This window comes from Kogia breviceps, chromosome 4, assembly GCF_026419965.1.
Source record: "Kogia breviceps isolate mKogBre1 chromosome 4, mKogBre1 haplotype 1, whole genome shotgun sequence".
Taxonomy (NCBI): Eukaryota; Metazoa; Chordata; class Mammalia; order Artiodactyla; family Physeteridae; genus Kogia; species Kogia breviceps.
Window position 1 is genome coordinate 182,077,835 of NC_081313.1, and position 25,290 is coordinate 182,103,124.

The 25,290-nt window shown below is 65.2% G+C and overlaps 1 protein-coding gene across 2 annotated transcripts in view; it reads left to right on the plus strand.

The window, feature by feature from the left end:
• Window positions 1-263: 263 nt before the first annotated feature.
• SBNO2 (strawberry notch homolog 2) overlaps window positions 264-25,290 on the plus strand; it is a 43,491-nt gene continuing 18,464 nt past the window's right edge. For both annotated transcript variants that reach the window (XM_059061047.2, XM_067033240.1), the window contains exons 1-4: window positions 264-378; window positions 12,702-12,893; window positions 17,131-17,204; window positions 17,770-17,878. In XM_059061047.2, the coding sequence (XP_058917030.1) occupies window positions 12,741-12,893; window positions 17,131-17,204; window positions 17,770-17,878 (336 nt within the window). In that variant the 5' untranslated portion in view covers window positions 264-378; window positions 12,702-12,740. The remainder of the gene's footprint in view (window positions 379-12,701; window positions 12,894-17,130; window positions 17,205-17,769; window positions 17,879-25,290) is intronic.

Below are 25,290 nucleotides of genomic sequence, written 5' to 3' on the forward strand. Positions count from 1 at the left end.
TGATAGGTTAGGGTCGGAGTGCACCAGGGGAGGGCACAGCCATGCAAAGGCCTGCAGGTGGGGGTGATTCCTCATGCTGCAGAGGAGGAAACTGAGGCTCGCGAGGGTAGCCAGTGACAGTCAGGGCGGGATTCAAATCCAGGACCCATGTAGTCTGAGCCTCTCCCTAAGGCGGAAGGGCCTCAAGGGGCTCAGGGTACATCGCGAGATGGCCCCGCCCACGACCCCCGCCCACCAGAGGCTCCGCCCCACGGCATGACCGGAAGTGCGCGGGGCCCCCAAGATGGCGCTCGAAACCCGGAAGTGAGCGCGGCTGCGGTGAAGCTCGGAGAAACGGAGGCGCCGCGGGCTCCGCGCCCGGCCGGACACGGGTCCGAGGTGAGGCGCGCCCGGCCCCACCCCCCGGCCCGTCCCCGCCGCCCCTGCCCGGGCTCAGCCGCGCTCCCCGGCCTGCGCGGGCCCTGGCACCCCGCGGCCGCCCGCGCCCCGGGCCGGGGGTTCCGGAGTTCCGGGGTTCCGGGGCAGCAGGCGCGGGGAGCGCGGCGGCGTGTCCCCGCCCTCCTGGGCGACCCCCGACCACGTCCTTCGCCGCAATCCTGCGACCGCGTCGTCAGCCGTGAACTCTCTGTAACCCCGTACTCCTAGGCGACCCTCGACCTTGCGCTGCTCCGTGACCCCCGCCCGACACTCGCCTTGGCGTGAACCCTGAACCCAGGCGACTCCCCCCCCCCCCCCCAGCCTTTTCCTCTCGCCCTCCTCGGCGATTCCCTGACCCCTCCCGTCTTGGTGATCCCCGGATTTTACTTTGGTGACCCTTGACCCCGCACTTCTCTGTGACTCTCCTGCAGTTGGTGACCTCCTCCTGACTGCTCCTCCGTCATTCCCCGATCCCTCTCTTCTTGTGACTCTCCACTCCGTCATTCCCCGATCCCTCTCTTCTTGTGACTCTCCAGCTCCATTACCTCAGCTCCTCCTTTTCTGGGTAACCCCTGACCCCAGGCTGCTTGCAGATTCCTGCGCTTCCTCCTCAGTGTCCCCTCTCCCAGGACGCCTCCTGTCCTCGCTTCTCCACCCTGGGGCTTTTGTTCCCTGTATTTCCACGGGTGGGATCCTGTGGCTTTGGGATGGGGGCCTTGCTGGTATTAGCTGAGCTGGCAGAGCATGTTGGGTGGGAGTGTCTCCCGGAGCTGGCACTGGAAACGGCCCCCAGGGATGTGCTGGGGGAGGTGGTAGGCAGAGGGCTGCCCGGACTTGGAGTGGGTGGAGGAGCAGCCTATGACGGTGGATGGGGAAAGCGAGGCCCCTTCCCAGCACCCCAGCACTGGCCAGGAGGGGCCGGGGTGGGGGAGCAGAGGCGTGGACAGCCAGGCAGGAGTGTCTCATAGCATCGTGTTGTTAACGTCCTGGAAAAGGAAAAAGAACCGAGCGTGTGAAGTGTGTCTGCCCCCCCTCGGCTTCTGCTTCCCGGAATGCGCCTTGGTCCTGCCTGCCCTGGACATCCTTTCTGCCTGTCCGCTGCCTGGCCCAGCCAGGTTTGGTGCCATCTGTTTGCACGCGGGGCAGGCCTGGACGTGGCCTGGGATGGAGCTTGCTGGCAATCGCGAGGTGGGGGCGGGGGGGGGGCGGGTGAGTGTTCCACGTGTGGCGAGGGGGCTGGTGTCGGACGGACTTTAGGTGGGAACCTGCCTACCTGCCGTCTGACCAGATGATCCAGCCCCGAGCCCACCATGGTGGGTCTGTCCCTGTAGGAAAGGTTCGAGGGAACGGGGGCTGGTCCCCAGGGGCTGGAGAGCCCAGAAGGAAGAAAGGCCACCTGTCAGAGGCGTGAGACTCCAGACAAGTCAGTGGATGTGAGGCCCGCCCTTCCTCCAGGCTGGGCGGCCAGGGCTGGACCTGACCCTGTGTTTCCCGTCCCTGCCCTGGGCCCTCTGTGCCTGGCTGTGTGGGGAGCTCTGCCCTCAGGGACCCTTGTGAACAGAGGAGAAGCTGCGGGCCCCTGTCCTTGGGGCCGAGACCTGGGGCTATCGGGCGGTCTGGAGAAGCCACCGCCAGCCCAGCTGCACCTTTTCTTCCAAGCACCCTGGATTTTCCCAGGGGAGTCCCCAGAGATGGGTAATGGCTGTTCAGGGCTGTCTGCTTGGACCCTGGGTAGGTGGGCTGGGGAAGGGTAGTCCTGGGAGGGCCGGGGAGACGCAGGCAGGCGCCTGATGGACCCTGGGGAGCCTGGCGAGTGTGAGACACCGTCCCCAGGGACAGCCAGTGTGGGCCCAGGGGAAGGCTGTCTGGGATTTTGGAGGGCTGGAGGGCCCTTTGTTTAACTCTGTGAGATGTCTGCTCACACCTGCTTGGAGCCGGACCCACCGCGCGCGCGCGTGTGTGTGTTCCCACCGTGTGTGTGTGTGTCCCACCGTGTGTGTGTGTGTGTGTGTGTGTACACGCATTGGGGGAGATGTTTACGCTTTGGCGGCGGGGTGGTGGGCCCCGGGACCCAGATGAGGGGCCTGATTTCCAGGGGAGCCTCGCGGCACAGCACAGAAGAGGCAGTTGCCTTTGAAGTCCAGACGGGGTGGGCCTCAGGTGTGCAGCCCAGGGCCAGCGCTCTCTGGCTGCCTGACCACCTCGACCTGGGTGGGGTGGGGGAACGGAGCTGGCCCCCACTGGGAACATGACCAGCCCAGCTGTCCCAGCTTGGTTCTAGCAAAGTCTCAGACACCCCTCCAGCAGGGGCCAGGCCGGAAACGCTGACCCAGCAGAGGGCTCTGGCCACGTGAGCGAGCTGGGCTGGGAATAAAGAGGCAACTGTGCCCAGTCCCCAGAGGCCGCCTCCCTCCCAGGATGGCCTCCACCCTTGAGGCTTTTACAGAGCCTGCCGGGGGCGGGGATCTGCTTGTGCTCCGTGCGGGGGTCTTGTCATCAAAAAGAGGCATGTGGAGGCGGACACACAGAGTAGGGAAACAGGCCCCCAGGGTGTCAGCACAGTTCCAGGGTGTGTGTGTGTGTCTGTGCGCGTGTGCGAATGCATGTGTGCAGATTCGTGTGCAGCAGTGCACGTACGTGCCAGAGCGTGCACGTGTCGTGTGTGAGTGCCACGTGCACACTGTGCATGTATGTTGCGCGTGTGCATAAATGTGAGTGTGCGTCTGTGTTGTGTACGTGCGATCCGTCGGTGGGCAGGTTTGGAGCATCTCCAGCCACTTTTCCACAGCCAAGGGCCGTGTGCTCAGATGCAGGGAGGGCTGGTTATGGAAGGCTGCCTGGAGTAGCCGGGAGTGAGGTCACTCAGGCCCCGTCCAGGCCCGGCCAGCCCTGCTCACCCACCATCTTCCCATCTGCCCAGCCTGGGTAAGGCCTGGTGTCCGTGGGGCCCCTCTCCCCTGAGTGGAACCCCAGTCCCTGTCCCTTGGAACTACCCTCTGCTCTGCTGCTGGCAGGTCAGTCCTACATGGGCGACCTGAGCTGGGCTGGGGAAGACAGCAAACTTCCTTCATCTTCCTGCCATGGTGACAGCCACCAGCTTCCTCACTGAGAGGTGGGGCCGCCCTGCCCTCAGGTGGGTGACTCAGGTGAGGACCATTTCTGAGGCTCTGGGCTTGCCAGCCCCCTGGGGTGGGGGGGCAGAGCTAAGGCCTGTCGTTTATGTACAGCGACAGGGACTGACTTTGAGAACAAGACGCTCAGTGAGAGAAGCCAGACACAGAAGGACACACAGGGTGTGATTCCATTGGTGGGAAACGTCCCGAACAGGCCGATCCAGAGAGATGGAGGGGGTGGGGGTGAGTGCTGATGGGGGTGAGGTTTCTTTTTGAGGCGGCGGAATGTTCTGAAACTAGATGGAGGTGGTGGTTGCAGACGTCTGTGGATGTACTAGAGGCCACTGAATTGTTCATTTTAAACTGGTGAAGTGTATGGCATGTGAATCGCGTCTCCATAAAACAAAGAAGTGTTAAAAAAGAAAGAGAGATAGCAGGGCCTGGCTGAGCCCTCAGATGCCTGGTGCTGCGGCGGCCTGGGGTGAGCGGGCCTCAGCCGGCCCAGAGCGCGGAGGTCTGTCTTCTCCCAGCCCCACAAGGAGGGCAGGGGAGGTGCCGTCTGCCCATCTTATGGTGGGTGAACAAGGCTCCCCTGGGAGCCCCCAAGCCCCAGCTCTGCCCTGACTGCCACCGGCAGGAAGCGGTCTTGCGGGGTCATGGGCTCCTGGTGCAGGGGTGCCTGGGCCGTGGTGGGAGGCCTGGGAGCCCCTCCCTGAAGCCCGGCCCTGTGGGAGGTGGCAGGCCCTCCTGTAGGTTCCCCCGATTGGCCGGGACACCCCTGCTTTCACCCGTCAGGTGACTTGTCCCCTCCCGGGTCGGCTCAGCACTCCCCCCGTGCAGCCCACGGGGCAGAAGGGGCGTCCCCTGCACGGCAGGCAGGGGCACCGCTAGGGAAGGCATTGAACTTGGCCCCACTGTGTGCCGGGGAGGGGCAGCGGTCACCCCGCGCCTCCCTGGGTCCTCAGGCGCCCCCTCCCTCCAGGCAGGCCACCGCCCGCCTTCCCCGCTGGCCTCGCCCCGGGGCTGCGCCCTCTCCCTGCCGGCAGGTACCTCCCTCCGGGTTGGCCTCCGTCCTCATTGCAGCCAGTCCCCAAGTGAAACCGAAAGAGGCCTCGCCGGCCTTGCCGCCAGGTCCGCAGCTGGCGCGGGAGCCGGGCCACATTCCGGAAGGCCAGCGCCTGGCATTTCCCAGGAGCCGGGGTGGGAGCTGCAGCCCCGGGTCAGAGGCTGACACAGGAAGCGGGATGGAGGAGGACGGGAGGAGGGAGTGTCTTGGGGCTGCTGGCGCAGTGAGCCTGTGTGGCTGTGACTCATCGCGGATGGGATGGGGTGAGAGCCCCGCGTGGAGTTGGCCGGGAGGCGCCAGGAGCGGGTGTCCCCCAGCACCTGAGGTACGGTGCGGAGAGGCTGGCGCAGGAGCTGGGATGGTGGGGGGGGCAGGGCGAGCCTGAGTGATCGGCCCCTCAGCCCTCAGCCCTCACCTCTCGAGGACGACGCAGCCCTGCGGCGTTGGGGTGCTCGGAGCTCGGCAGGGGCCTCCAGCAGAGCCACTCAGAGTGTCTGCAAAGCTCCGCGTGGCCTGCACGGCTTGGGGGCGGGCTCGGCCGTGGAAGCTGCACAGTGGGGGCGTGAGACCCTCCCCACTACCCACTCGTGGCCGGTCAGGGTGCCACAGGGCGTGGGGGCCCTCCTGGTGTTGCCTGGGGTATGTCCGCGGGCCGGGGCATTTGGGGGCAGTTCCGTGAGATTCAGGGCCTCCGGGGGCTCGGCCAGCGTCCCGGGCGCGGGGCTCAGGGCGCGTGAGCCTGCAGCTGGGCGTCGGGTGGTGCTCAGGAGGACCCTGGGCGGGGGCGGGAGCCGGGTTGTAAGTGGGGAGTCTGGCAGCTCTGACCCCGGCACCGTGGGCACCAGGAGGAAGGCACCCCATGCTGGGGCTGCACCCCAAAATCCAGACCTGCCACTCCCCTTGCAAAACCAGCCCATCTGGAAGCCCCGGGCCACATCCCTGCGCAGAGGAGGTCCCGCAGCCCCTCGGCGGCCCCGAGGAGGCTCCCGGGGGCATCACCACCTCCAACACCTGTGGGTGGCTCCACGCACAGGGCCGGGCCGGTCCCACCCAGGCTGCCTGTCCACTCGTGGGCTGTGTCCTAGCTGGGTTCAGTGGTCGGCTCAGTAACGGCCCCAGAGATGCCCCCGTCCTGGCCCCGGGACCTGCGGACGTGTCACCCCACACACAAAGACGCTTTGCTGGTGGGATTACATTAGGGGCCCTGAGATGCAGAGGACCCTGGATTCCCCGGGGGCCCCAGTGTCTTCACCAAGTCCTTATAAGCAGAGGACTTTCTTCGTGGAGGCTGAAGGGGACTGAGTCGGAGCTCAAGGGGCCTCCACATGCTGCTGCTGAGGCCGGGCTGCAGCCCCACTCTGCTGAGAGGATCAGCACCAAGCCGGGCCTCTGGAGACCCAGAGGCGAGGGCCGGCGAGCTCGCCTGGACTTCTGACCTGCAGGCCTGGGAGAGGGCCTGAGTTTGTGGTCATTCATCTCGACGGGAGAAGCGGACGCAGGCTCCATCTGCTGTGATTCGGGGGCGGGTGGCCTTTGGCTTGGGCGAAGGTCTCTTAGGATGTTCTTGGAACCGGGCTGGACCTAAGGAGCCCGAGGAGGGTGCTGACAGGTCTGAATATTCACCTGGGACTAGTGCGACCCGGCTGTGGGCAGCACCAGCCACTGTCTTGCTCCAGACTCTCTGAGGAGCTGGGTAGAGAGACCTGGCGTGCCAGCTGGCCTGAGACACTCCTGTCGTCAAGCAGCAAGCGACAGGAGGGACAGACCCTTCTCCCCACAGAGCCTGGACAGATTGGGGCACATCAGCGTCAAAGGACTAGGAAGTTGGGCCTGCTGAGATTTGGCTTTAACATCCACTCAGGGGAAGAAGACCTGGGCGTCAGAGGAGACCACAAGCTCAGTGTGTCTAAAGCCTTTTATTTTATTTTATTTTTGCGGTACGCGGGCCTCTCACTGTTGTGGCCTCTCCCGTTGCGGAGCACAGGCTCCGGATGCGCAGGCTCAGCGGCCATGGCTCACGGGCCCAGCCGCTCCGCGGCATGTGGGATCTTCCCGGACTGGGGCACGAACCCGCGTCCCCTGCATCGGCGGGCGGACTCTCAACCACTGTGCCACCAGGGAAGCCCCAGCCTTTTATTTTATTTTAATTATTTTTGGCTGCGTTGGGTCTTCCGTTGCTGTGTGCAGGCTTTCTCTGGTTGTGGTGAGTGGGGGCTACTCTTTGTTGCGGTGCGCGGGCTTCTCGTTGCGGTGGCTTCTCTTGCTGAGGAGCACGGGCTCTAGGCGTGAGGGCTTCAGTAATTGTGGCTCGCGGGCTCTAGAGCGCAGGCTCAGTAGTTGTGGCTCGTGGGCTCTAGAGCGCAGGCTCAGTAGTTGTGGCGCATGGGCTTAGCTGCTCCGTGGCATGTGGGATCTTTCCGGGCCAGGGATCGAACCCTCGTCCTGCATTGGCAGGTGGATTCCCAACCACTGCACCACCAGGGAAGCCCTTCTAAAGCCTTTTAAAGACCACGAGTAATCACAAGCCCTGAGCAGGCACTTCCCAGTGGAGGAAGCCCGCATGAAGATGCCCTGCCGTCGCTGTGGGCAGCCGCTCCACACCTGTCCACGTGGACGTAGGTTGGAAGGTCCGCCAGCAGCAAGGGTGGGCCAGTAGGCACCACAGCCGGAGCTCCATCCTGTGGGCTCTCCCCTGGTAAGGCTGGACCACACCTGGGAGTGGGGACCAGGGGTCGGGGCCCCAAGACCCAGGCTCGGTATCCCCAGCTGTGACTAAGGAAGCTCCCGGTCTTCATCCCCATTCCCCGCTGGGCCCTCGGGTGGATACAAAGGGCTCTGTGCCCCCAAGCTGTGTCCTCAGGGCTGGTGGGGGCACTGACTGTCCTCCTGAGGGCTGTAAGGCACTGACAGGTCCTTGTAGATTCGGGGCGGCCGCTCTGGGTGTGTGGGTTGCTTTGTGAAGCACCTGCCCTGCCGTGGGCCATCAGAGCACCCCAGGCCGGCTGTTCTGTGCCCAGATGCAGATGGGCCTGTGGGCGCGGACACAGCCAGTGCGGGTGACCCCGGGTCGGTGCCTCTGGAACTCAGCCTGAGGGTCTCCTTTTCTGCATAAACATTCAGCAGATATCGCCCTGTCACCTGGGTCTGGGGTCGGTTCTGCATCCCGGGGTTTCTCCTAGTGGCTGGCCTTGCCCTCCTGGCCTCTGGTCTGTCCGAGGTGCGTAAGGGGAGCCCTGACACCTGCCACCTGCTTTTCTGGCCGGGGCCTGTCCTCAGGCGTGTGCCTGCCCCCGTGGTGGCTCCTGGGGTAGCGGCCCCGTCCCTGGGTTGGCGTCCGGGGTCACCATGCATGTGCCCCGTGGCCGGCGCCAACGTGGTCTGGCTCTGCTATGGTCACGCTCCCCACAGGGCCTCCTCCGTGCGGCCTGGTGTCGAGTGTACCGGGCCGGGGCCCAGGCTCTGATGCTGTGGCCCCATGATGGGGGTGGGGGCCTGGGGGGGTGGTCTGTGTCCCAGTAGGCTGGGAGGTTTTGCAAGAGACTGCTTGTCACTTCAACCACCCGCTGGCAGTGAAGTGTGGGAGCTGGGTAGCCTGCAGATACCCCCCCCACTGGCAGCGGAACCGGAAGTTGGACCCCTGGCCTTCTCCGCGGGCCCACCTCCTCCTCCTCGTCCCAGGCGATGGGGCTCCCCGTCCCGCCCGACGGGTGTGTGCTCAGGGGCCGGGCCCTCCCCACCCCTGGCATCCCAGGACTGCTGTGTTCCGCTGGCCTCCTGGGAACCCGTGGAGGTGCTGGGTCGCACGCTTGGTGCCAGCCTCGCCCTGGTCAGCGGTGCGCCCAGCCCCGGGTGGCAGGAATTAGAGCCCAGTGTCGGGTGGCTCCTTGGCTCTGCTGAATGAAGTGGCTGGGAAGCCTCCCCGTCCTGTCCGAGTGTCCGGGGGTGGCCGTGACAGCTGACCGCACACTTGGCTTAAACCACACAGGTTTATCCTCTCCCGGCTCTGGAGGCCAGCTGTCTTGAGATCAAGGTGTGGCAGGGCTGTGCTCCCTCCAGAGGCTGGGGCGGGGGGCCGGCCGGGGGGGATCCTTCCCTCCTCTTCCAGCTCCTGGGGCTCCAGGTGTCCTGGGCCTGTGGCTGCATCACCCTGGCCTCTGCCTCTGTCTTCACGTGGCTTCTCCCTGTGTCTCTGTGTCCAAATTTCCCTCTTATAAAGAGGCACGGTCTTTGCGTTAGGGCCACCCTACTGCAGTACGACCCCATCTTAACTAATTTCATCTGTGAAGACCCTATTTCTCAATGAGGGCCTATCTTCAGGTTCCTGGTGGACGTGAACTTGGGGGACACCAGTCTCTCCAGCACACCTCCTCTGTCCCTCCGCCTCCCTCCTGCGCCCTGGGCCCTGTCTGCCAAACCCCTGTACCCCCGTCGCTCACCAGCTGGCCCTGTGTCCCCATGTGTCCCACCCAGGAACCTGGCCTGGTCAGTTGGTGGGGAGGCCCCTGAGGCTTCCCTTGGGACCCCCCCCCCCACTCCCTTTCCGGCCTGCCCGTGGAGGTGGCTGTCCGGGGGCGTGTGCCCTCCTGGGGGTCCTGACGTAGCCAGGCGGTGCCAGCCAGCCCAGGCGGGACCTCAGTGCGTGGCCGGCGCCCCCAGGACGGGACCCCATCCCCTTGCCCAAGCGTCCGTGTCGCCCCAGTCAGCCCAGTCGGGGCCCGGCCAGGCCTCCCAGTTCCACCAGGGCCTCCGTCCCCGCGAGCCCCCCACTCTGCCCCCGTCCCAGGACCCCAGCGCCGTTGCTCGGAGCCCAGTCGAGGGGTGGCCAGAGTGGCTGCCGTCCTGTGGCCTGGAGGAGGCCGGCAGGCCCCTGACGCCTGGAGATGCAGTTCCTGGGGGGCCAGATGACAAGTGGCCAGTGGGGCCAGGCACCACCCGGCAGGGGGTGCGGGCGGCCGGTTCTGAGGGTGCTTGGGGGGCTGAGCCAGTAGCACGCATCGTGGGGTGAGACTCAGCGGCCAGCCCTGGGGACACCAGCCCCGCGGTGAGGTCCGGCCAGGGTGACGGGGCGGAGTGGGCTCAGCCAAGAGGCAGGGGTAGCCACGGTCACCCGCCAGCTGGGCACGTCCTGGGGGTCCGGCTGTCCCAGTTCCCGCCCCTTCCCACGTCCCGCCCCCCACCCCGCCACCGTCTGGTCTGGGCCACCAATTCTTCGCCCTTTCTCTTTTACAATGACTCATTCGAAATCTGACCTCAGAAGGAAATCCTGCAGCTCAAAGCTGGGTGAGGCGTGGGCCCTTCCCCGAGAGCACCTTGTGGGCGTGCCCACGTGTCTGTGTCGTGGGGCTCACCTCTAAAAATACACTCTGACCCAGCCTCCTTCAGCCCCAAGGCCCCGCCTGGTGGGGTCGATCCTGGGCCGCTGGAAGCCCCCCAGGGATGTGGCAAGGTCACCCTCCGCAGCTCTGGGGCTGGCGACAGGGTCCTGGGCCCGGGGCAGGGCGGGGCTGGTGGGGCCGCTCAGCAGAGTTTGGAAAGTGAGGGGATGGGTGGGGGGACGGTGTTTGGGGGCTGCCCCAGTGCCAGCACTGGTGGGATGGGGGAGCAGGAAGCCAAGACTGTGGAGGTGGGGGCGGGGAGATGACCTTGGGCCTGAGCATCGAAGGACAGGGACACCATAGGGGTGGCCCCGGGGGCATGGGGATGGCGGTGGGCACGGTGTCGACCCCTCCCCAGCCCCCGACAGCTGCTTTCCGTCTGCGGATCTGCCTGTTCTGGACGTTTCCCATCAGTGGAATCACACACTGTGGGTCCTTCTGTGTCTGTCTTCTCTCACTGAGCGTCGTGTCCTCGGGGTCCGTCCACGTGGTAGCGAGGGTCAGGGCTTCACCCCTCTGCGTGGCTGCGTGACGCCCCCGTGTGTGGAGGGACCACGTGGTGTGTATCCGTCATCCGCCGGTGGACACTCTGGCCGTGTCCACCTTTTGGCTGCTGTGGTGACTGTCTAACTGTGTGAGGAGCTGCCGACGCCCAGGCGGCACCACGTTCACTGCCACCCACCGCGTGCCCCCGCCCCGTCCTGGATAACGGTGCCCAGCAGACACCCTGACTCGCAGCAACGTCGCTCCCCTCCCCACGCCCCCCTCCGGGTCCTGGTCTGAACCCCTGCTTGGCGGGGTCCCCAAGGCACGCCCCCCCCGCCCCGTGTCTTTGAGAGGACAGGATGTACAGGCTCCGCTACAGGGACTCCCACCCGGTCACGGAGCCCTCGCTGCGGGGACAGACCTCTTGCTGGGGAACGTGGTGCCCTGGATGGCAGATGACGGCGTGGGGCCTGAGCCTGCTGGGGCTGCCACTCAGAACAGAGGCCACCGGGGCCTCGCAGGCCTGGCCTGCAGCTGGTGGGGGCTCCTTGGGCACAGCGCACCCTGGGGACGGCCCGGGGTCCCCCCCCCATGCTTTTCGGCCGTGGGCTCTGGATGGTGCTTCCCAGGAAAGCAGCCCCGCCCTCCGCGGCCGCAGAACCCGGAAGTGCCCACGAGCGGGACGGGGTCGGACGCGGTTGGCGGTGCTTGGGCTGTGGCTGCCGAGAGAGGGACGCTGTGGCAGCAGGGGTGTCAGTGGGGTTAGTGGGGGTCTCAGGCAGAGACACACGCCCTGCACTTGCTGCAGATAAGGGACCCCAGGGACACAGCGAGTCGGCCCGCCTTCCATCCCAGGTGGGTCCGCGGAGGCAGCGGCCCCCGGAGTGGCTCGGGGTCGCCGAGGCCCCGGGCCCCCCTGGGCGGCAGATGGGCCTTGTGCTCGTACCTGAGCAGCCCATCCTCCCGATGACCAAACCGAAGCTCAGGGAGCTCAGGCGCCCCGAGTTGTGGGAGGTTCTCCGGCCATTAGACGTGGAGCTGGGCTTTGACCGTCCGCCCGACCAAGACCGCGGGTCCCAGAGCAGCCTTGCATTTCTCCTCCTCCCGCCGGGTCCGGCCTGCAGGAGGCTGGGGGCCATGGCACTGGCGGCTGGCCGGCAGCTGGAGCCCGAGGCCTGAGCAGAGCGGGTGGGCCCGGCCCCCGCTCCCTTCCTGAGGGCTGGACGCAGCTGTGGGCTGTGGCCCGGCCCCCGGGCCCCTTTCCCTCTGGGCCGCAGGGCGCAGGGCGAGGCGCGCACGGGCGGCCCAGCCGGTGCAGGCGGCCCTCCCCGCCCCCACGGGATTGCACAAGCTGCCGGTGTGCAGCAGTGATTACTGGAAGTCCCGAGGATTTCTTCACTCAGGGCTTGGCCCGGCCGGGAGCGCCAGCCTCCTCCCCTTCCTGCCTCCCCGGGTGATTAACATCCTCGGGCTGCTCCCTGAGGTGTGCCCCGCCAGTCGGGGGTCCCTGCTATCCGTGGCGGGTGATGGGACCTGGGGGACCGGGCTCCCGGGCCACAGGCGGGTGCAAGTGGGGGGGATCGCGTGGGGCTAGGTCGGCCCCCGCAGCTTTTCCCGGCTGGGTGTCTGCCCTCCTTCTCAGTGGGGACCCTGTGCGACCTTAGCCCCATCCGGGCCTGGGAGCTCTTCCCCACTCAGCTCGGCCCCAACCACCCGGAGACCCTTGGCCAGCCTGACCTGGTGGCAGAGGTATGGGGCTGCCCGGCCCCGGGGGGCCCCACAGCTCAGAGCTGCCGGCTGGCCGGCTTCCTCTCTGCCAGACCTGCTAGTTACGGAGAGCCGGGGGTGCGCCCCCCCGCGGCTCATGCTGGGCTCCCAGGGCTCGAGGCCCCCTCTGTGGGTGGAGGGAGCAGCCCCCGGCCAGCATTATTCAGGGGCCCGAGAATGAGGGCAGGAGAGCGGTGAGGCCTGGTCACCCAGAAGGGGTCGCCCTCACCCTGGAGGTCCCGGCCCCGCCCCCAGGAGCGGGTGGCCGGCCAGCAGGAGGGCCACCCCGGCAGCGCCGCGGTGCTGGGAGCGTCAGCTTGGCCGCCGCGTGGATGGGGCAGTCAGAGGGGCTGGGGGGACATCTGCGGGGTCCCCTGGGGGTCCCGCCACCCCTCAGCCTGCTGATCCTGTCCCTGGAGGGCACCCTCCCCTGTTGGGATCAGAGGGCGACCTCAGGACATGCGTGTCTCTCCCCAGGTCATGATGCCACCACCACGGAGCAAGAAGCCCAGATAGATGCCCCTGCGGCCTGGCTCGTGGAGCCCCCCGATGCTGGCAGTGGGGCCCACCATGGACGGGGAGTTCCCTCCGCACGAGCCTCCACCGGCCGGCAGCCTCCTGTACAGCCCGCCGCCCCTGCAGACCCCGCTGTGCGGGCCCAGCGTCCAGGTGAGCCCCAGCGCCCAGGGTCTCCTCCTGGCCCCTCGGCTCTTCCCTGGTGCCTCAAGCCCAGCCCCCAGCCCCCAGGTTTGCAGGCAGGACCCTCCGGGGGCTCCCGTCACCCCCAAGTCCCTCGTGTGTTAGTCAGGAGGCTTCTCCTGCCAAGGCCTTGGCTGGCCCTCAGGGGATGCCCAGCCCCGGCGGCTGCCCCACCTGCCCCCGCCTGCGGGACGTCACACTCGTCCGCTCTGCGTCATCGCTTCTTTCTTCTTACTTTATGAGGCTTTACTCCTTAAGCAGTTCTAGGTTGACAGGAAAATGGCACAGCAAGTTCCCGTAGGCCTCTCCCCTCCCCGCTTCCCCGCTGTTAACACCTCGCACTCGTGGGTGTGCCGTGTTCCAACCCGGGAGCCGGCGCTGACCCGGCATCGTTACCTAAGGGCCACGGTGGCGGTCGGCTCACTCTTGGTGTTGGACGTTCTGTGGGTTTTGACAGATGTCAGGTGACCCGCATCCACCGTTAAGGCGTCACACGGCGGCATAGTTTCACCGCCCTGAACCCCTCTGGTCGCCACCTGACCTTCCCTCCTCCCCCAACCCCCGCATTGCAGATCCTTCCCCCGGCTCCAGAGTCCTGCCTTTTCCAGAATGTCCCAGAGTTGGAATCACGGCGTGTAGCCTTTTCAGATCTGCTGCTTCCACTTGGCGATGTGTATTTAGGGTTCCTCTGAGGCTTTTCCTGGCTTCATAGCCCGTTTCTTTTGAGCACTAAACGACTTTCCATCGTCCGCATGTCCCACGGCTGCTTCCACCGCCGAGGGCCATCTCGCTCGCTTCCGAGCTCTGACGGCTGCAGTAAAAGTACCGCGAGTGGTAAGACGACCCTAGGGGCCGGGCCTCCTCGTGTCACAGAAGGCGCGAGAGGCCTCACGGAGAGAAGTGCCCAGAATCCTCCGGCAGGTCAGGCCTGGAGCCAGGCGGGGGCTCCTTCCCCGCGGAAAGGAAAAGAAGCCGAGCTTCTCCGTGTGGAGACTCGAGCTGCCGGGTGGGGAGACCAGAGGGGCTGCGGGCGCCAGGGGGCCGCGTGGGCTGTGGCAGTGATGTGCACACCTGCGTGGGGAGAGAGGGCGAGGATCCGGCTTGGCGTTGGGAGAAGCCGGGCCCTGGGCCTCGGGGCCCAAGTGGAGCTCCGGGTTGAGGGTCCAGAGCCGTCATGGGGCGTCCCAGACCCCAGGGTGTAGCATCAGACGGGGCTGGGAGGTGTGTGCGAACCCAGGACCCACTCCGTGCCCGGCTGTGTCCGCAAGGCACCCTATCGGGGCAGAGCACAGCGCCAAGCCACATCGAGCGGGACTTGCCAGTCGGCAGGGAGGGAGCAAAAGCGGGTCACAGCTGCAGACCCACCCGCAGCTTCCAAGCCTCGGCTGATGGCCAGAGCCTCCAGCCGGGGCCCCGGGCGCACGTGTGCCAGGCCAGCTGTGCCCACGGGGCCCCTGCCCTCCTCAGCCCCCACCTCCTTCCAAGCCTCTGCCTGCCCGCGCCCGCCCTGAGGCTCTCAGATGCCCCGGTGCCATCCCACACGCGGCACAAAGCGTGCCCCTTCCTCGGGTGCCGTGTCGCTCTGTTTCGCGGGCTCGGAGCGCGCGCTTGTCATTCTTACAACGCCTCAGGATTCCTCCTCCTCGGCATCCCATCATTTGCCTAATTATTTTCCTGTTGTTGGGCCTTTGGGGTGACTCCAGTTTTTTCTGCCGCTATAAATAGCGCCGCTGTGTTTTCCTCCCCGCTCCTGGATGAGTCCCTGGGGGTGTGTTTCTGGAATAGAATTCCTGGGTCAGAGCAAGCCCCAGCTCGGGCGGGTTTGCAGAGGATGAAGCTGTTCCACAGGGAATGGGCTCCTGCCACATCCCGTGGTGGTGACCCAGGAAGCCGACCGAGGGCCAGGACATGAGCTCTGTCTGGACAGCCCAGACAGAGGGACCAGAAGGGCTCAGACACTGGAATTGGGGGAGGGATGTTTGGAACAAGATAGGGACCCTTTTACGAGGGAGGTGCCGCGTGGAGCCCGCCCTTGGCTTCGAGCCCCACTCCGGGCAGTTGGAGCCAGCAGGGCAGGCTCCCCGGTGCCCTCCAGGGCTCAGGCTATGCACAGAGCCTGTTCCTCTCAGGACACCGAACGTGGGGGTTGCCCCTCAGGCCACACTGGGCCTGGCCCAAGAGTGACTGGAAGCCCGGGCAGCCCGCGTAGGCTGCGGGCCTCAGTGTTGGCACCGTGCTCCTTACTTCTCCTCTCTTGTGTCCTGGACGAACCAAGCTTGTAAGGAGGATCCCAGGGTGGAGCAGGTGGGGGGTGGAGCTGGCCCCAGGACTGCCTGGCAGGAACATGCCCCCAGGACTGTCAGTGTCCCTAAGGTGGCCACGATTTAGCAAATAAAAATATAGAGCCGGGTGAAATTTAAGTTACACATAAACACAAATAAAGTTTTAGTATGTGTGTGTTCCATACAGTATTTACACTAAAAATTATCTTTTGTTTATCAGAAATTCCAATTCCTGTTTTTTATCCGGCAGCCCTATGTCATCTGCCGCCCTTGCCGCCCTAGCAGGAGTGTCATCTTCCTTCATCAGTTTGCACATGGCCTAGGAAGCTTCTGGCTAATCTCCCAGGGCCTGCTTCTTCCCAGAAGAGGGCCAGCCTCTCTGTCTCCAGGCAGGCTCTGATTGGCTGGCTGGGGTAGGGGCCCATCTTTGGACCAGTCAGGTCCCACAGGCCTGCCCTCTGAAGGTGGAGTCCCCCCTCTGGCTGCAAGTGTAAAATCCCGAGGAAGGCTCTGATTGGCTGGCCATGCTGTACCACCCCTGTGGGGTGGGGCTGGAGGTCCTTGGTTGGCAGCCTTGCCAGAGCAATGTGCTGGGGGAGGAGGTTGGGGTGCTGAGTAGACAAAGTCATAAGGGACCCTCCCCAGCCTGAGGCCTCAAACTCCTCAAGGACCTGGGGGTCCCCTGGTCTGGGAGCTCCACAGGGACCACCCCAGGCCCAGTCTGGGTGCAGGTGGAGAAGGTTGGTGAGCAAGGGGCCTCTTGGCCCCCGCCTCCCCGGCTGCCCGCTTCTGGGCCCAGACTAGAGCCTGGACTGGCCTCTACCAGTCAGTACGATCTCACCACATCTCCTTCGTGCCTCTTCTCTGAGCTGGACCGTGGAGAAGCAGGCGGGGCCCTGTGGGCAGCCCAGGGCTGGGGGCACAGTGATGGAAAGTGGGACTCGCAACCCCCTTGGCACAGAGGGGCGGTCCCGGCCCCCCAGGCTGGTTCTGGGCCGGTACTAGGTCGGGGAGTCCCGAGGGGCGGGCCTTGTGCGGCCAGGGCTAGCACAAGCAGGCACCGCAGCTGCAGCCAGCGGGCCTCCCTGACGGAGTTGCACGTGGCCGGCGGCCCATTTGGGGCAGGGGCGCAGCACCTCGATTCTCCAGAGGGTGTGAGTGTCCACAGCCCTACCCCTCCAGCCGGTCCTGGCACATGCTTCCCCTGCTGACCTCAGGCTCACCTTCCAGCCACGCTCCCTCCCTGCCTGGTGTTTCCTAAAGCAGGTTCCCCAGAACCCCTGCCTGTGCCTCACTCTTGGGCCACACGGGCTTGGCCTCTGGGAGCTCTGAGAAGGCCGGGCTTCAGACCTGCCTGGAGGGGTTGGGCTGTGAGAGTCTGGCTGGGACGGGGCCGTCCACGGTGCTGGTGGGAGCCCCTCACCCTGGCCTCAGCCCCCACCCCTCTGAGAAGTCCCCTGCCCCTCTCCCCCACCCACCCGCTGGCAGGCTGCCCGTCTCGCTCATGGGTGCTGGCCCAGGAGGGACTCTTACTGTCTTGCTTTACACAGAGTCCCCTCCTCCACTTTCTAGAACGCAGGCATCCAGCCTGGGCTCCCCAGGCCCTGCAGGGATTCTGGGGGCCCTGCCAGTCCAGAGTCGCGGCCACGCCCGCCATCCCTTCCCCAGCTGGTCCCCAGCCCTGCTTGTGTACTGACCAAAGACTTCCTCTTCACCACAGCCCTCTGGGTGGGTTCTTCTGTGCACACGGGGAGACCGAGGCACCGGTGACCCAGATGGGAAGGCCCTGGGCAGGCGGGCTCCGTGCTCTCTGGAGCCTGCCCCAGGGCAGTGTGGCGGTGTGTGCTGGGGGGGAGGTGGGGGGCGGGAGGACCAGGGACCCTGCCCTCCTGTCGTCTCCCCTGACCCCCGCCACTCTGTCTCAGGATGCCATGCTGCATTACCCCTGGTGGAACAGCTTCTCGCACACGCCATACCCAGCCTTCTCCAGCGAAAGCCAGTAAGTGCCCAAACCCACTGCGTCCTGCTGGGGGGTCCCCGCCTCACAGGGGCTTCACTCTGCCTCCTCATCCTGCAGTCATGGGCTAAAGAAGACTAGAGCTCTCAGTCAGGGGGGCTGTGGGCCGCAGGCCCTGGCCACGTGGGGAGAGCTGAGACTGACCTGCTGTGGTCTGTCTAGGGAGAACTCTCGAGGGGAGAGGGCAGGGGTAGTGGGGACGAGGGGGCCAGGAAGGGCTCTACTGTCGGGGGGACACCAGGTGATGGTGAGAAACTTCAGGGGTGAAGGGAGCTGGAAGGACAGCTTCCCCATGGAGGGCATCAGCAGCCTGGGTTTTGAAGGGTAAGTAGGAGTTTGCCAATGGCCCAGGCGAAGGGCACGGAAGCACACGTAGCCAGAGCCTCGAGGTTCTGGGGCACCACGTTCCGAGACATGGGTGCGTGGGCCCCTCCTGAACGGAGTTTCTGAGGCACCGGAGTTGTTCCTGCCGGCCTGTCCTGCACCTGGGGTGGGCAGGCAGCACCCCTGTCACGCCTGCTGGCTCAGCTTCCTTCTCCGCCTCCAGCCAGTTCATGAACTCCTCCTTCATTGTGGGCCAGCCCTGCGTGGACACCAGCTATGGCCCTGCAGCCGCCACCCCTAGCTTCCCGCCAAAGAGCAGCGACTTTCCTCAGGTAGGAGACCTCGGCTGGGCCGTGCCCCGCGTGGGGTGTCAGTGCTGGGGGACTGGGCTTGTTTGGAGGACCAGCTGGTGTGACTTCCGCGCAGCAGACGGGGGCGCTGGGTCAGAGGTCACGTAACCGAGGCTGGGGGCCCATCTGTGCTCCTGCCCGTCTGCGGGTTATGGGGCCACATCTCGAGCATCCGATTGCCTCGCCCAGACCTGCACTTGCTCCATCTGGGCGCCCTAGCGCCTTGGTGCCCCCTTCCTGGTGCCCCCCCCCCAGGCCGGAGTGACACCTAATCCGGTCGAAACAGCATAGTGAGCATTTATGTCCCCAAAACAGCAGCCGCTTGACGAACGTGAGCCCCTCGAGTTGGAGGAAGGGAGGACGTCTGATCTTGATCGTTTGGGGGATGCCAGGCAGCTCAGCCCCCAGGGAGTCAGGCGGACCCCGCCTTGCAGCCTTGTCCGCGGGGTTCACGAGTGGGTCCCACACCTCTGTCCTGCACGGCAGCCGTCGAACCTGAGAGCCTCAGAGGGGGTTTGCGGGAAGGAGCCCAGCGATGTCGTGGGGTGACCCCGACCCGGGGGCAGGAAGTGGGGGCAACAGGGGCTGAGTGGCGCCGGGTTTCCCTTGGAAAGTTGAAACCCTTGGCAGCTTCTGTGCTGGCCTCTGTGTCTGGGCTGCCTCGGCGCTCAGTTTGGGAAGCATCCGGGTGGGCCCGCCAGGGAGTAGGGTGTCAGGCGCTCAGCTCCCCTGAGCCTCAGTTTCCTTCTGTAAAGCGGGGGCACGTGGGCCCCACCAGGTGACAGGCCGGGGGAGGCCACGGCACACGCGGGCTGGCGCAGACCTGCGAGGGATCCACGTGGCTTCTGAGCCCAGAAGCCCCCGGGGCGCCGCGTCCGCCCCTTGCTGCAGGTGGGGAAGCGTGCCCCGTGGTGGAGGTCGCTCATCCACTCGACAGATTCTCGCTGAGACGCGGCCGCAGCCCACCCGCCCTCCAGCTGCCCTTGCTGGGGGCGACTTGGACCCAGATCTCCCTTTAGAGCCGCAAAACCTTCTGCAAATGAAATCTCACCTCACTGCCACCCGTGGGGTCTGACAGATGTGAGACCGCAGTTCAGACCCTCAGGCTGAGGGTCTGAGGCCCTGTGGTCAGCCTCCCCCACCTCCCCCAGGACCCTGGGCCTGTGGGCCAAGCCAGGACGGAGTCCAGAGCGAGCCTGGCACTCAAGGCTCTTCCCAGACCAGCCCTGGCCCGGTGGGTCCACCACAGATACCTCTGCTCCTGGTTCTGACTGAGTGACGTTGCACGGGGGCCGGCACAGGGACAGCCCCAAAGATGTCCCTGTCCTGATCCCGGGACCTGTGGATCTGTCACCTCACAGGGCAGAGGGAACTTTGCAGGTGGGATTAAATTAAGGTCCCCGGGGCTTCCCTGGTGGCGCAGTGGTTGAGAGTCCGCCTGCCGACGCAGGGGACGTGGGTTTGTGCCCCGGTCCGGGAAGATCCCACGTGCCGCTGAGCGGCTGGGCCCGTGAGCCATGGCCATTGAGCCTGCGCGTCCGGAGCCTGTGCTCCGCAGCGGGAGAGGCCATGACAGTGAGAGGCCCGTGTACCGGGGGAAAAAAAAAAAAAATTAAGGCCCCTGAGATGGAGGTGACCCTGGATTCCCTGGAGGGCCCAGTGTCATCACAGGGTCTTTTTTTTTTTAATATATAAATATATTTTAATTAATTAATTAATATTTGTTTGGTTGCGTTGGGTCTTTGTTGCTGCACGCGGGCTTTCTCTAGCTGCGGCGAGTGGAGGCTGCTCTTCATTGCGGTGCACAGGCTTCTCATTGCGGTGGCTTCTCTTATTGCAGAGCACGGGCTCTAGGCGCATGGGCTCAGTAGTTGTGGCTCATGGGCTCTAGAGTGCAGGCTCAGTAGTTGTGGCGCACAGGCTTAGTTGCTCCGCGGTATGTGGGATCTTCCTGCACCAGGGCTCGAACCCGTGTCCCCTGCGTTGGCAGGCGGATTCTTAACCACTGCGCCACCACAGAAGTCCACAAGGTCCTTATAAGAGGGAGGCGGGAGGGTCAGAGGCAGAGAGAGACGGGAGAGGCTGCGCCGCTGGCTGTGAGGATGCAGGAGGGGCCGCGAGCCAGGGCTGTGGCACCTCTAGAAGCTGGAAAAGGCGGGAACCGCTGCTGCCCTGGAGCCTCCGGAAGGAACCGGCTCTGACAACCCATCTCAGACTTCTGACCTCCAGAGCCATAAAGTAATAAACGTGTGTTATTTTAAGCCGCCTCACCACGTGAATCCCTCCTGAGGCCCGTGGTACACTGTTGAAGTGTTCACTCCTGTTTGTGCATCAGAAGGAATTGGAATGGGGAATCCAGACCTGGGCTGGGGGCAGGCAGTGAATAGAAACCCACAGGCCTTAACATACCTCCTGGTTACTAACCTTGAGCCCTGAGTTTCCTAGCAGCCAAAGCGAAAAGAGAAAGGAGATGGGTTGTGTGGTTCCTGCTGCCTACCAGGAGAAAGCTTCTTGCCGACTTCCCTTTTGGGCTGGGAGCAGTTCCCTGAGGCTGCACGCAAGCTGGCCCCGGCCAGGACCTTCGGTGAGGGTCGAGCCGGCCTCCGTGTGGGATCCCGTTTCCCAGGTACCTGGGAAGGATCTCTAGCCGGAGGGCCTCTGCCCTAGGGAAGGCAGGAAGCCAGTCCGGTCCCCGCTCTGGGGCAGCTCTGCTTCACCGGACAGTCCTGGCCGTCAGGCCTGGCACCCATTGAGCCCGCAGAGCCGGGGCCCTGGGTTCCAAGTGTGGGAGGGGAAGTGCGCCCAGGGGTTACCTGAAAATTTCAGCTCTGACGCTCTCGCCTACACGTTACACGTAGCACCTTAAGGTAGCCGAGGCCAGCGTCGCAGGGCAGAAATTAGCCCCGGTGCAACACTGGTGAGCACGCCTGTGTACACCCATGGGTGTGCTGAGGCTCCGAAGAGAGCCGGCCAGGCGTCTGTAGGGTGCCCCGCACCGGAAGGGGGTCTGCGTCCCTGGCAGGAGGCCCACAAACACAGCATGTTGTCTTCCAGGCCCTGTGTCGATGCGTCTCGTTGCCGATGGGTTGACCTTGACCCCTGGTGAGGCAGCGACCTCTGGGTCCCCCCACTGTGCACTGTCCTTCCCGCCCTCAGGTTGGCACAGAGCTGCTCAGACCCTCACACCCTGAGGGGCCCCACGTGGGGTCTCCCACCCCAGGGTGTAGTGTGTGTTGGGGGGTGTGGACGTGTGGCTTTTATTTTTTAATTGAAACGTGACTTGGCGTTTCATACGATTCAGCAGTCTTAGTGCATTCACAGTGTTGCGCAGACATCACCTTTGTCCAAGTCCAGAACATTCCATCCCCCAAAAGAAACCCCGTCCCCCTTAGCAGTCACCCCTCCCCCTGCCCCAGCCCGACACCACAAGTCCGCTCTCTGTGTCTGCGGATCTGCCTGTTCTGGACGTTTCCCGTCAGTGGAATCACACGCTGTGGGTCCTTCTGCGTCTGGCTTCTCTCGCTGAGCGTCGTGTCCTCGGGGTCCGTCCACGTGGTAGCGAGTGTCGGGGCTTCACCCCTCTGCGTGGCTGAGGGACGTCCCCGCGTGGGGAGGGACACGTGTGTGTATGTGTTTGTCCATCGATGGACACTTGGGTCGCTTCCGCCCTTCGGCTGCTGTAACTCATGCTGGTGTGGACGTGCGTGTAGACTTCAGCGTGAGCGTGTGTTCCAGGTGTGGCTGGCTCTCGCTGGGAGGGCTGTTTGGGGCCTTGCTGGAGTCGGGGTTGGGGTGGTGCCCAGCCTTCCAAATGCCCCTCGAGGCCTTGTGCCTCCACCTCTTGCTGCCCCTGCCCCTCCAGGCCCTCCTCTGGGTTCTCCCCACCTTGGTTTCTCTGGGGTCCTGACTGTAGGGGTGGCCTCCCTGCCCTCCTTCACTGCCCCCCAGTGCTGAGCCCCGCTGCAGCCCCCAGGATCACGTGTTGCCCTGACCCGTCCTCCCGAGGACCCCTGGACCCTGGCGTCTCGGCCGGGCCCCGGGGAGGGGGAGGGCTCTTGCCGGTGGGCTGAGACCCCCCTCACGCAGTCGCAGCCGGCAGGGCAGGCCCGCGCCCCGAGGGTCCCTCCAGGCATCTCAGGTGGGCCCCGCGTCTACCCGATAAGGACACTTTCCATCTGCCAGCCCAGGCTTCTGGGAAGCAGGGTGAGGTCACAGCTCAGAAAAGTGCTCTGCACACTCTGGGCGGCTCCCCCCACGGAGAGGGGTCGGCGACATCCACTGCTCCGCGAACGGATTTCCACAGGGTCGGAGGCCTGGCCTTCCCGGCCAGCAGGGCGCGGTGCGGGGCCGCTTCCCACGGGAAGCCCTTGGGTCACGCGGGGCCGCGGCCAAGGCCCCCCGCCCTGGGGTCCGCACTCCCTCCGCAGGCTCCAGGGGAGGGTCCATCCTGCTTCTCACAGCTCCTGGGGCCCCAGGCGTCCTGGGCTTGTGGCTGTGTCACCCCACCTCTTCCTCCATCGCCAGGTGGCCTTCTCCTCTCTGTCTGTGTCCAGACCTCAGTCTTGTAAGGGTACTGGCCGTCGGCTTAGGGCCCGCCCTGCTCCAGTGCGACCACATCTTAGTTGACTACATCTGCAGCGACCCCATTTCCAAAGGCGCTCCCGACATGGGCCGCGCCCGCCCCTCTGTGGCCAGCCCGGGGGCAGCCTAGGGACCAGCGAGCGTCCCGCCGGCCGCAGCCCCACGGATCGGACGTGCTGGCCAGACGGGGCCGAGCAGCCATCTGGTGATGAAGATACAGGGGGCAGAGAGTCCGAGTTTAGAAACCGCTGGCAACCTGATCGGTTTCCTGCTGCTGAAATCTAATCACAAAACACGTGTGCTTGTCCTTTGCGGGTCTTCTTCTCATGTCCATTTCCTAGTAATTCTTTTTAAAGCTGAGACAAAATTCACACACCTTAAAATTCATCTTTCTAAAGTGTATTCAGAGTTTTACAACCACCACCTTTATGTAATTCCGGAACGTTCCATCACCCCGAAAGGAAGCCCCATCCCCGTCAGCAGTCACTCCCTCACCCCCTCCCCAGCCCCTGACAACCAGGAACCCACTCTCTGTGTCCGTGGATCGGCCTGTTCTGGACGTTTCCCATCAGTGGAATCACACGCTGTGTGTCCTTCTGCGTCTGGCTTCTCTCACTGAGCGTCGCGTTCTCGGGGTCCGTCCCCGTGGCAGCGGGTGTCAGTGCTTCACCCGTTTACGTGGCTGAGTGGTGCTCCCGTGTGTGGAGGGACCGTGTGGTGTTTATCCGTCATCCGCCGGTGGACACTGAGGTGGTGTCCACCTTTGGCTGCTGTGGACGTGTGTCTCCGTTGCCCCTGGTGGGCGCCTGGCAGTGGAATCGGGGTCGTGGGGTGACTGTGACTGTCGTCCGAGGACGCTGCCCTGTTTCACGCCCCCACCGGCCGAGTAGTGGTTCCGCTTTCTCCGCCTCCTCCCCACACTGGTCCCTGCTGGCTTTGTGGGTCCAGCTGTCCAGGCGGGTGTGAAGTGTGTCCCGCTGGTTTCGGGTTGCGTTTCCCCGCTGCCTGACAGTTTGCGTGTCCTTCCTCTCCTTGCTGCCATTTGTACACATTCCTCACCCGCGGCAGTGGCCGCCGGCCATGTTCCCCCCCTCTTCCTCCGCCGGCTGTGGGCTGGACACAGGTGAGGGCTGCAGCACTGGACCGAGGTCTCCCTGACCCCAGGGACCCTCCCCAGTCAGAGCTCTGGGGTGCTGGGCAGCTGCAGGGAGGCCCATGGGCCCGCTCGCTCCTCTTGGCCACGGATCCACACAGAACCGTCCTGGGATGGGGGTGATCGAAAGAAACAAGCAGGATGGGCACCGGGCTTCAGGGCTTTGTGCCCCCTGCCGCTGACCCTGTCTGCGTCCTGCCCCCTGTTCCGGGCTGCGGGTTGCAGGGGCTGACCCAGCAGGGAAGCGCAGCGTTTGGGGGACAGCCAGACCGCTCGCCGAGGCGAGGAGCAGCGGGTGGGGCCTGGGGCCCCATGGGGGCAGCCCTCCAGGTGGGGCCACAGCACAGGCAAAGGCCCTGGGGCGGGCCCTGTGAGGCACTGGAGGCGGCCTCTGGGACAGGGAAGGTCCAGGCTGAGGATCTGAGGGCAGGCCTGGGAGGGCGTGGGGGGCACGGAGGGGGCAGCCAACCTAGGTTTCCTCCCTGCGATGCGGGGACCTCTGAACCTCGAGTCAGTGCTGTGGGCATCCCAGGGGCAGCCGTGGTCCCTGCCAGGCCCAGCTGGGCACGTGCTTTGGGGGAACAGCGGTCTGGGGGAAACTGAGGCCGGGGCCAGGAGAGCGCCGGGGCAGGCAGGGGGCGAGCCAGTGGCAGCCGGGAGTTGTTGACAGCCGTCTGTGGTAGATTCCGCCCCGTTCAGTAATTCTCCGCGCTTTGCCAGTAATCGTCCTGACTTACCAGGCAGGCATCATTTCCTGAAAGTCAGCCGGCCTTAGGGGAAGTAGGCGCAGGCGGTGACTAAACCAACATGCAAATGCGGCCGGGCGGGCTGAGGGCTGAGGGCTGAGGGCTGAGGGCTGAGGGCCGGCGGGCTGAGCCGCCCGGGGTCATGAGGCTGCTGCTCCCGCCGCTTTCTCGGGACCCGGCGGCCACCATGTCCCAGCTGCGCTTCTGGCTGCAGTTTGCAGCCCTCGGCAAGGTAACCCCGGGCTCCTGCCTCGCGAGGGGGGCCGGGCTGGGAGGGCCCTCGGGAACGGCCGGGAACAGCCGGGCTGGGGGCGGGGGGAGGGCTCCCCGAGCCTGCTCCGTCTGTCTTTTCTTGGCAGCGAGGGTCACCCCGCTGGAGTTTTCCGAGCAGAGCCACGTGGAATGTGGGGACAGCCAGGGAAGGCAGGGGGCTGCACGGGTCGGAGCCGTCCCACCTGGCGCTGTGTGGGGGCTCCGTGTCCTGGGATGGTGGCAGTGGCTCTGTGGGCCGGGGTGGGGCATTTTGAGACGGGCTCTGATTGGACAGGTAGGATCAGTCCCCATCCCTCTGTCTGTCTCTCTGTCCCTCCCCAGGGCCAGTGAGAGGACCTGTGTCCGAAGAGTGTTTCTGGGGTCGCTCTCCTGGCTGGGAGGGGGTGCTGAGCAGACCCGGAGCCGGGTCCAGTCTGAGGGCCGTCCTGTCCCAGCCTGCTGGGCGGTGGCAGAGATGAGGTGGGGGGGGGGGTGTCACTGCGTGGGCAGCTCCTCGCTGGTCCAGGGTCCCCGACATGCTGAGAGGCAGTAAGCTCCTGGCCCCCCAGAACTGTCGGGGTAACCAGCCAGCTCCCCCACATTGGGGCCTGCAGTGGGAAGAGCAGGGGGGTGGGGTCTGGGATCCCGGAGGAGTTCCAGGT